At 43.6% G+C, this 11,556-nt stretch overlaps 1 protein-coding gene across 1 annotated transcript; it reads left to right on the forward strand.

The window, feature by feature from the left end:
- The first annotated feature begins 1,611 nt into the window (after window positions 1–1,611).
- On the forward strand, window positions 1,612–9,921 carry LOC148021169 (putative potassium transporter 17). Its single transcript, XM_087699005.1, has 10 exons — window positions 1,612–1,802; window positions 2,511–2,881; window positions 2,977–3,194; window positions 3,346–3,573; window positions 3,718–3,768; window positions 3,885–4,145; window positions 4,330–4,382; window positions 6,761–7,127; window positions 7,228–7,702; window positions 8,452–9,921. Exons 2-10 carry the CDS (start codon window positions 2,580–2,582, stop codon window positions 8,927–8,929), a joined length of 2,433 nt encoding a protein of 810 aa, XP_087555131.1. The 5' UTR covers window positions 1,612–1,802; window positions 2,511–2,579; the 3' UTR covers window positions 8,930–9,921.
- The last annotated feature ends 1,635 nt before the right edge of the window (window positions 9,922–11,556 follow it).

Consider the following 11,556-nt stretch of genomic DNA (forward strand, 5'->3'; position numbering starts at 1 on the left):
GTGGTATTTTGTTGGAGAAATGCATGCCTTGATTCATGAAAGTTCAAGAGTTACAAGGACACTTTGAGAACCTATGTCAATTTTTCTCTAGGGTGAAAGGGAAATGCTACTTTCTTGGGGTTTTGCAACACTAGTTTGAAAAACTTACTACAAGTTTCTTTGAGGGGTGAAAGGAAAATTCAAATTTCTATGGTATTTCTGCAGCATTGGTTTGAAAAGCTTGTGGCAAATTTCTTCAAGGGTGAAAGGGAATTCGAAAATTATATGGGTTTTTTGCAACAATGGACCCACCGCACATTCGTCGTTTATCAATAATTGTGGTTTGTTTATGCGTTTGATAATAAAACATATGAGACATGGCATGGCCTTGGGCCAAATGGAAGGGAATCATTATGAGGCTATAAGTCAACTACAAGAGGGGGGGAGTGATAAGGCAAGAGGGACGAATGCAACGAAGAGGTGATAATTGGAGGGCTGGATTTTAAAAGATTTACATATGGCACTGTGGATGTGATGTTTAAAGATTTGTTTAAGTACGAAGGTTATGTATGTGGCCATATTCTCTAGACTAAGAGGTTGGTGGATGGGATTCCGCTGGATTCGGTAGAATATTCGTTGCAGGGCAGAAAGGAAGTCATTGATACGTAGTGAGTGGCTGGGAGGAAAGGCAGTTCAATACCTTAAAATTTAGCGACATGGGCGCGAAGTCTCGAGTCGAACCGACCGAGAGAGAGAGAGAGAGAATCTCGACACTGTTATTCCCGAGGGCCCAGGGGCTCTTAAGAAATGGTTTCTTGGATCCTACTAGATTCAACTTTGCAAAAGTCTAAAAGTCTTACTGGGAGTATTTTAAGACGAATAATAATGAAGATACAAGTACTGCAGGCAGGGCAGCCACGCGCCACATTTACCAGGCTGTAAAAGAAGTGCTACGCGGACTAGAGTCTCGAGTCGCCCATGTGTGGATGATTTCCAAATTCCCACCCCCTAATTTCGAAAACATGTGAGTTTTTAAAAAATGACGTCACAATAATTTTCCCCGAATTTCACTTTCCATGAAAGAGCTCGTGGGTCGTAACTCGGTCGAATAATTTGAAAATACGGAATCTCTCGCATCGAATCGCTAGAATAAAACCCCCCGGGGCCCGGGCCCCCGCCCCCCCGCGGGGCCCCCAGGCTCCAGCACATCCATGATCCGTGTCGCGCTTTTGCTCCTTGTGTAATTTTATGTCTCTGGTCGTTGTGGTCAACCTCTGGGGGGCCGGGGCCCTAATTCCTCATCGCTTCGACCGCATGGGCATGCAGCGCGCGCACACACGCACACACACAAACACACATATATATATATATTATAAAGCATGTGCGCCCAGCACAAAAAACAATCTTTTAAAACCTTCCACCACATGGTATTTGAAGTTACACAAGCCAATTACGTTTCGACCTCTGTGAGACCGACCCTTAAGGGGGGCTCGTAGGCTAATAATGTGATCAACCGTATAGATCAGTTGTGATTAGCTCCATATAATTGGCTCGACGGCCGACGCCCACATTCGTGTAACCTTCGAAATTGTAGTCTCCTGGGGCCCGTCTAAGTAATGGTCGTGGCCCCCTCTGATAATGCTGCTGCAGGGGGACCGGACACCTTCGCGTGCTATATAAAACGCACTCCTCTTAAACCAGCAGCTACTCGGGTGATATGTGGGACTTGGCTGTCTGCAGCATCTTCTCCATTCACAATTACATGATGAATTGCATCAACCCCCTCATCTGCGTGCACAGCTCCTCCCTCAACATATAATCCGGTATTAAGGCCCTTCCCTAATTGTACATGCCGTACTATACATCCCGTTTGATTTCATTAATACCTTGCCTTAATGCCAAATCAGAGATTTTGCTGAGAGCTTTTGATGATAGATCTCGCAAATGCTTTCACTGTGCAGTAGTTCAAAGTAGCTACGGAACTGCAACTAATAATGTCTTGCCTTTTTTGTGAGAGAGGTTCTTGCAGCCTTGAAGGCCTTTGCAGTCCATGGCCGATTGGACACACGGCGTGTCCCTTTCCTCAACTTGCACCCTGCTTGTAAAGTGGCTTGGCTGTCTATTATGTTCTACTTGCATAGCCAAAGCCTCGCCAGGATCGTACCCCTCACTGCAGTTCCGTTTGGCACTCGAACTCTGCAAGTCTGAAATCTGCAACTTGTGCACTAGGAAGATGCATGTCATGGTTATATGTATAGTCACAGGGCTTGTTCTTGAAGACCAAAGAGCCCTTCTCAAGGGACGAGGGTGCCCTTCTTCAGTTAGTGCAATGAAATTATGCTGAATTTTTCCCCTGCAAAAGATAGTATAGGGTTTCACCCTTAGAAACCAAGGGCCAACGGCTGTGTATGGATCTGAAGACTGTGATTTTAGTTTTGCAGCTACTTGAATGCAATAGAGTATAGTTATAAGAGGCAATTCCAACTTGAGCAAGCTTATATGGTGGAATAACGCGATTCTAATGGACATAGGCCTGCTGGAGCACCTAGCTGAAACTGAAAGATAGAAGCTGACTATCACCAAAGGCAAGGTCAAGGCAAATGGCCGCGATGATCCAGACGACGGGGGCCACCCTGGACGCCGGTGATGATCGTGATGGGATGTCGAACGGCAACGACGACAATAATCTAACAATGACGTCACCGGCGGAGTACAGAAGAACAGAGTCATACGTGGAGGTGACGATTCCGACGCATCTGAACGTGGACAGCGAGGATCATCACGAGAGCTGCGAATCGACGCCTGAGATTAACCACTGCGCGGCGGTCTACGACGAGCAGCAAGCAGCATCGCAGAAGAAGAACACGTCGGCCGCATCGAACAAACTGCCGGAGGCCCAACGGTAATAGTCACATCCCTTAACCTTTAAAGCTATTGGAATTAACCCTAATCACGGTCTGTTCATCAGAGAATCTTAATCAATTCATCAATTAGCAGGAGCTGGTCCCATACCCTTCTCCTCTCCTACCAGACCCTGGGTGTTGTGTACGCTGGGATTGGGACGTGCCCCCTCTACGTCTTCTCCTCCTTTCATCTGCGCGAGCCCACCGAGCATGACTACCTCTCCATCTTCAGCATCGTCTTCTGGACCTTCACCCTCATCTCCCTAGTCAAGTATGGCTTAATCATCCTCCGTGCTGACGACCAGGGTGAAGGTACTTCGATACTCATCACTGTCTTTGCAACTCATCATTTGTCACCATTGTTAGCATATAATTGGGATGAGCTGCAGCTCTATGTGTATTCGTATATGTGTATGTATATAGGCAATCTAATGTGATCCTGAAAGCTTATCTTCATTGGCAGGCGGAACCTTTGCCCTCTATTCCATCCTTTGCAAACACGCCAATATATCTCGCTATGGCCGTGTACCGAAGAAGCTGAAGACTGTTGACCCGAAACCTGATTCCCTGCAGGCCCGAACCATTCAATACCTGGAGAGAAAGAGCACCATGCAGAAGCTTCTTTTTGTAGTCACCATGATGGGAGCATGCATGCTGATTGGCGATGGCATACTCACACCTGCAATCTCAGGTAATTTATCTATTTCTGGATGTCATACCGATACTGATCAACCATACCGTCTTTCTTGCTCTTGCTCGAGGTTTCAAAAAGCCTTTTATATCTAATGCTGTAACATCCATTCTGAAATGTACAACCCCTTTAATTGAACTGCAGTTCTCTCAGCCGTGGATGGACTAAGGACAGCTTCCAGTTCTCTGAATCAATGTAGGTAGAAAATGTTCTCAATGTGTCGTCCAACATTTAACTGATTTGCTCGACTCTCGATCATATGTACTGTACTGTACCATTGGCAATCTTTTTCACTGACGTTATTAATGCAGCTTCGATCGTGATTATAACTGCGGTGCTGCTGATTGCACTGTTTATGCTGCAAAAGTTCGGGACAAGCCGGGTGGGGTTCCTGTTCTCGCCAATAGTGGTGGCATGGTTTGTGAGCACGGGTCTGATCGGGGCCTATAACGTGGTTGTTCATTACCCAGGCATCTTCAAAGCCCTCTCGCCTCACTACATCCCTGCCTTCTTCCTTCGCCGCAAGCAGGAAGGCTGGAGGGTGCTGGCCGGCACCGTCCTCTGTATCACCAGTATGCCACACGACATCTCCTACCCACCCATGCACCCCCTTTCCCCCCCCCCTCCCCCCAATTAGTCGTCTGAATTCCCAGCTAATCACTGTTTGTCAAGCTACTTTAGGGCAATTGTTTACTATGATCATTGTACTTGAGTCTGCGTCACTTCATTATTAATTTTTTAATTACATATGATCAGGTTCCGAGGCCATGTATGCTGATCTGGGGCATTTCGATAGGCTGTCAATGCAGGTAAATAGTTGTCTCAAGTTGATCATGGGTGGGCTCTCAAGTTCATTGGTAATTACTGTTATAACGCTGATTAGGAGAGCAGATTAATAAAGAAAGGTTGTGGCCTTCTCTGTCGTTCATATGAATGTGACGCTCATTGATAATTATACTGTTGTTAGGCTCATTAGGAGAGCAGATTAATGCAGAGCAGTTGTGGCCTTCTCCGTCGTTCTTATTCAATCAGATTCGGTGAGTAGATTTATGCAACAGGTGTAAGCTGTAGCCTCCTCCGTTGTTGTATGCGAGGGAGGCACAACTCCGAAAGATTCCCAGGAGAGACTCTGACTCTGGCTCTGAGAGACGCGTCTCTCTTTTCCCAGGAGGCGCTGCCACGTTGCATTTATGAAATTGAGACGAGGAAATTGTTTCTCCACTGGAATTACTGAGATTAATAGCCGAGGTCCGAGAAGAGGCTCGAGCCTCGCGAGTCGCGGCTCGCACCTCTTTTGCGCTTTGTCGTCTTCTGATTTGCGCAGATGCATCGTGCACGACTTCACGAGAAAAAATCACAAAAGTATTGACGTTAGTGTGGCCCATTTCGCCCATTTCTCCACTTGTGATGCTGACGTGCGCTAAGTAGATAACCAGGTGGGGCCGGGGGCAACCATGACTTCATAAGAGAGCTCTCCCAATTTCCAAGAAAGAAGGAAAATAAGAAAAGCGCGTCGTATGACACGGTGCCCAGGGTATGGGCGTCGTATGACACGGTTCAGGAATTCCCTTGCCCGTCCCCATAGTATATTAGAAGCGTATTGCAAACCACCCCAAATCAGCCTCAAAACTTAGTGAGGTTGGACAAATCTTCCAAATATTTTCTCATTCAAGTAACCTTTAGTTTAATTAGAAAAATGACCTTTAGTTTAATTAGAAAAATGATTCAAATGATTGAAAATTGGATGCATGCAAAATTCCTGCCAATAGAAGGAAGTACAACTCATAGAGAATCTCTACTACACCGATCTAGTTTTGCAGTTACAAGCAAAACTCATGCTAGTAACCAATGGAGGACACTTATTTGTAGGAATACTACTCTTGATGACTAGCTAAAGTCTTGTTTGGAATGATGGCAAGCCGTTGTACTTTGTGGTTGAATGCTTAGACACATGACCATGAACTTTTACCATGTTCACTTGCATAGGTCTACAGACTTACACATGTTTAGGCCCTTTGAGTAGCAAGTGTAGTAAACATTGAACTTTCAAGGTAGACATCTTCTTTACTCCCCCCCCCCCATTTAGATTCAAGATTGGTTAAATACCATTTCAAGTCTGTTCAACTTGTTAGGGATGTTAAGTTGTAAAGAGCTTACCAAACTACATTAAGAACTTCAATGCAGAGCTAAGGAGAACCCTGACACTATGATTTGGTGTACCCCTTTGCCTTAGATGATATATCCCTCCAACATAAGTCAGTTGTGGGATGTAGGGTCCATCAATAAGGGAAAATGTCTAACAGACATAGAAGTGACATGGCTGACTAAGTTTGTTAACCTAGATTTAGGGAGAGATTATGGCTCTACAAAAGATTTAGGGACTTTAATAGAATAAACCAAAAACTTCTTAATTGGGTGAGAAAAAACAGGGATTTCCATTTAATAAGGTCTCTAGTTGAAAAAGGAAAATTAAGAATCTTTGGATAGTAACCCTTTCTGTCTAGATTAGACTTTACCCTCTAAAGGTGGTAATCTGGAGCTTCCCTATGAGTGATAGGATCACAAAGGGGATGGAGATTGCACCTACTTGCTTGTTATGCAAATGGGAAGAAGAAGCCACCTTGCATCTCTTTTGGAACTACATTGAAGATAGAGCCTTTTGGAACAATGTTTAAAAATGGTCAAAAGGAAGAGGATTGAAAGGGAAAATTGGCATGAGTTGTCTCTCTCTCTCAAGGCAATTATACATGGATGAGGAGCCCCTTAGAATATGAAACCTAGTTATATTACAAATCTTGACTCACAAAGTTTGGTGGTAGACGTATACCTGTGTAGCTATATGTCTATGTGTATGCATTGTGTATAGTGAAGTATGTATCTATATGTGTGTGTGTATAGCCCTATTAGAATATTTCTACCCTATTAGAACAAAGAAATGTGTTCTCATGATAGAAATTAGGCTGAGTATTAAAGCTCTCTCTCTCTTCATATATATACATATATGTGTGTGTGCGTGTGTCAATGTTTCAATCATTGCATGCTTTTAAAACATTCACATTTTTTTAAATTACAATAAAAGACAAGTGTGTGACCTAATAATAATAACTTTTAATAAGGGAAGTGTCTCTTATGCAAGAAAAAGGTTTTCAAAAGGAAAAAGAAACGTCAAATTGTTGTCGTTGTGCAGATTGCATTCGCCTTCTTTGCGTATCCGTCCAACGTGATAACGTATGCGGGGCAGGCCGCCTACCTGACGCAGCATCTGGACAACCAAGGCGTCTTCTACAACTTCATCCCACGTTCGGTGTTCTGGCCCATGTTCGCCATCGCCACACTAGCGGCCATCGTGGCCAGCCAGTGCCTCATCAGTGCCTGCTTCTCGCTGGTCAAGCAGTCCGTCGCCCTCGACCTCTTCCCCAAAGTCCGGCTCGTCCACACCTCCAAGCGCCACGAGGGCCAGATCTACTCCCCCGAGGTCAATTTCTTCCTCATGATCCTTTGCGTGCTCGTCGTCCTGGGCTTCCGCGATGTCACCGCCCTTGGCAATGCCTACGGTACGGTACCTCTGAAAACCTACCTACCTACCTCTACCTCTTCTTTGCAAGCTTACCTCTGTAGATGATTGGGTTTTAACTGTTTCACTAATGATATCAGGTACTGCGGTGATCTTCGTGATGTTCATCACAACATTCTTCGCAAGCTTAGTGATGGTAGTGAAGTGGAACTTGCCCATATACCTGGTGCTCGTGTTCTTCACAATTTACATATTTATTGAGGGGGTGTATGTGTCGGCTGTGTTGAGCAAGGTACCACAGGGAGGCTGGCTACCCTTTGTGGTGGCCATCTTCATTGGGCTCATCATGTACACATGGGTGTATGGGCGAACCAAGCACCATGCATATGAGAAGGCCAACATGCTAAGTGTGGATGCTCTAGGCTCTTGGCTAGCCACCCCGGATGCCATCAAGCGTGTGCCTGGCCTCTGCATTTTTTATTGTGATTTCGAGGACGACATCCCACCCCTCATGAAGCACTACCTCAAGAACATTCGATCCTTGCACAATATCATTGTCTTTACCACTGTTACCTACACTAAGGTGCCTTGGATTGCTGACAACCAACGCTTCAGGTAAATATATGTAGATTATCTTAAGGTGGAGGGGCTAGTAGTTTCCCTTTTCTATTTTAGAGAAGATCACATCTACTGCAAAACACTCAACTTGATAAGATGCTTGGAAATTTGAGTTTGCTTGCATTAAAGAGTTTCTTGATAAGTTTTTCAGTAGCATTCGTGAGAAATAAGTTTTGAAAATTGGTATTAAATCCTCTAACTCAAAAATTCAACCCCTTTTCTTGAAGGCGTTCAATTAGATTTCACAAAAACATGAATGTGGTTTCTCAAGGCTTTGATTGACATCTCATTGAAATGAACCAAAGTGGGCTTGTCTTAGAACAATTCAAATACCTTGTCTCCCTAACATAGAGTGATTGTTCTAAAATTTAAAATTCAAATAATTTTTAACCTTGGTTTTTGGTGAACATTGCTGGCATATGTGCAACTGGAAGCCATTCTTAGTATTGAAATGAAGGTTGAATGGAGGCTCTCTCTTTTGTTGTTTGGACAATTTATTTCTTGGATAATTTTATATCTTTGCTTTTGGAGTTGATACAATCTAACTAAAGGTTTTTTATAGATGAATCTAAACTAGGGTTCACAAAAAACCAAGGCTGTAAACCGAGTATGTCCACTAACATTGACCTTTACTATTCGTGTCATTGTAATTAACCGTGGTAGGCTTTGAGATGGGAGGTTGGTCTATCTTGTGAAGTATTTTATCCTTTTAAATTCTGTAATCGTCCTAACGGAACTTGATGCAGGTTCTCGAGCTGCGGGGGCATCACGGGGCTGTACCGGTGCGTGGCCCTCTACGGTTACGCGGAAGAGAGGAGCCTGGAGTGGAGCGTGTTCTGGGAGAACCTGGTGCGCAGCCTCAGGCTCTACCTGGAGTCCATCAGCGCGCTACCGCCAGATGTCCTGCAGCTCTTGCCGGAGATCCGCAACGCCGACCTACAGGTGGCGAGTGGCTACGTGAACCCGGAGGACAGCGCCCACCCGGAGTCGTGCCTGGCGGTGCTGGCGGAGGCAGCCAAGCGGGACGCGGGCGGCCCGGTGCTGCTCATGGGCAGGACCCAGATCGTGACCATGAAGAAGGGCCTGCGCTACTGGTTCCGCAAGGTCTTCCTGGACATCATCTACCGCTTCCTCTATTCCAACAGCACCTCCCCCGCCGCCTCCCTCACCCGTTCCGTCCCCCCCTCCGACCTCGTCGAGATCAGCATGCTCTACAATGTCTGATCGGATCATGCACCACTACTCGTCCTCCTACCACTACCACTACTTTACTGATCCCCACGGATCATCGCCCTTCATTCATAGTTGCGCCATCAAAGGATCGCCTCTCTTACTCCCATCACCTTCACTGCAAGCTACCTAGCATTTTTGTATCATCTCGCATCGTCGACTCATTATTTAACACTACCTCACGACCACCACCTCCTCCTCCTCCTCCTCTTCCTCCATTGATCTGCCTTCCCTCCCACGATGATCACCTACAAGCTAAGTAAGAACCCTTCTCAATGCAAGAGACCGAGAGTATAGGCCCATCGTGCTAATGGGGTTGTAGCCTAAGTGTTTGAGCTTGTAAGTGTGTACACGGGTGTACCTTGGATACATCCTTTCAAAAGTCAAGTCCATTCGAAATGGGAAAAGGAAAGAAACGAAAGAAAGAGTAGCCCTATCACCTATAGTTTTGCATTTTCTTCTAGCCTTGTACACCCTAATCCCTCACCCTTAGAGCCTCTCATAAGTCAAGTCTTTTCGAAATGGGAAAAGGAAAAAAAAACCAAAGAAAGAGTAGCCCCATCACCTATAGTCTTGCATTTTCTTCTAGCCTTGTACACCCTAATCCCTCACCCTTAGAGCCTCTCAATGGAGGCTACAACAAGCTAGTTAAAGACTCCAACAACAACCCAATTCAAAAGACAAGCTTGGCAATCCAATTTGTAAGTACAGGTTGAACAGAAACATTATTCATGTGCAAAAGAATGAGAAATAAAGCTCCACAAGCCCCATCACCTAATAGTCTTGCATTTTCTTCTAGCCTTATACACCCTAATCCCTCACCCTTAGAGCTTCTCAATGGAGGCTGAAACAAGCTAGTTAAAGACTCAAACAACCACCCAATTCAAAAGACAAGCTTGGCAATCCAATTTGTAAGTACAAGTTGAAAATAAACATTATTCATGTGCAAAAGAATGAGAAATAAAGCTCCACACCATTGATAGCAATAGTAGTGTCAACACATTCTATGTATACAAGTGCATTGTGTTTATTATTGGACTTTTGGTTGATTTGAGCCATGTAAAGAAGGAACAAGAAAATTTGATTTGTTTAAAAAGAAAAAGGTTGAAAGTCCATAAACTGGATCATTTGGCTCTATCCTAATGTAAATTTTTAATTTTTAATATACTTAAGGAGGTTTTCTATGTGCATTGAATGCTTTTAAAATTGTAACAAGTTGTTCAAAAAAATATATGGGCAAGGATACCATTAGCGCTTATTTTTGTATTCTTGGAATATCCAAGGAATAACTTTTTTAAATAGGTATGCAAATTTGTGTCCTAGGTTGCACATGCTATATATTAAAAAAAAAAGAAAAAGCTATATATTAAAAAAGAAGAAGCTACAAGTTCTAGATTGGGAAAACTATATTTCAAATAATGTGATTGTTATGCAAGTCATATAATCGGTAAGAGGTAATAGGCTTTGTTATACGTATGAAATTGGCTTTAAAACTAAATTCTTATTTTGTTGAAGGACCAAATCGTTTGAAGAATTCTTATTTCGTTGAAGGACCAAACAAAATTTTTTCCCCTTTTGTGATATGCAAGATTTGTATTATGGATGTGATATTTACATCTCCCCAAAAAGATGGATAATATCAAGATCAAATATCTTTAGAGACTAACTTCTTAAGAAGCTTATATTGCATCTTGTTGTATGTAAAAGATGCATAAAAAAGGCATTTTAAAAATCCCATCCTTTGAATCAATGTGATATACTTGCATACTTATTAGTGATCCCCCCTCCCCCTCCCCTTTCCCTTTCCCTTCCCTTTCCCTTTCCCTTTCCCTTCCCTTTCCCTTTCCCTTTCCCTTTCCCTTTTCCTTTCCCTTTGCCTCCCTCCCCCCACCTCCAAGTGATGTGATCCTTAGTTTTCAATTTTGTGGCTACTACCCTCTAGAGAATCACATTCAATCTAGAAGGGGGAGTAGCATGTAAGGCCTTCTTTAAGTCTTTTCTTTCAAATGAACATAATAGCCTTGGGATCCTCTTGTTTTGCATGTATTACTAGTAGCTAAAGGCTAGTGTGCATTAGATTCTCTCTAAGAGAATCACATTCAATCCACTACGAGGATCTTGCAAGGTCTTCTTAAGTATTTTCTTTCAAGTAAACATTAATAGACTTGGGATCCTCTTGTTTTACATGTATCACTAGTAGCTAAAAGCTAGCATGCATTAGGTTCTCTCTATTGGATTTAGGATTGTAAGAATGCAAGTACATAGTTTCCAAAAGAAGGCTTGAGAGAGGATAACTTAAATATATTGATAAGTATTAATATAGAAGATCTATTATAAGACTAAGTACACCCTAAAAGTGAATAGGCATATATACAAGGCGGAGGGAAAAAAGGTTCTAAAAAGGGAAAAAAGTGCCATGATAGTTCTAAGTGTATTCATGCACATCACTACTAAAATATAGTAATAACCCCTCCCCCTTCCCCTCCCACCCCCCCCCCCCCCTCCCCACCCCCTACGAGTGATGTGGTGAACAAGAACTAGCACTCATGTACAAGGAAGTGCCATGCCTAGTGGACTAGATCAATCCACAAAGGGGAGTAAGTCCAAAGCTATGTAGAAAA

The sequence above is a fragment of the Lygodium microphyllum genome, chromosome 18, assembly GCF_053477565.2.
Source record: "Lygodium microphyllum isolate KBCC chromosome 18, Lygodium_microphyllum_v1.1.10, whole genome shotgun sequence".
NCBI classification, from domain to species: Eukaryota; Viridiplantae; Streptophyta; class Polypodiopsida; order Schizaeales; family Lygodiaceae; genus Lygodium; species Lygodium microphyllum.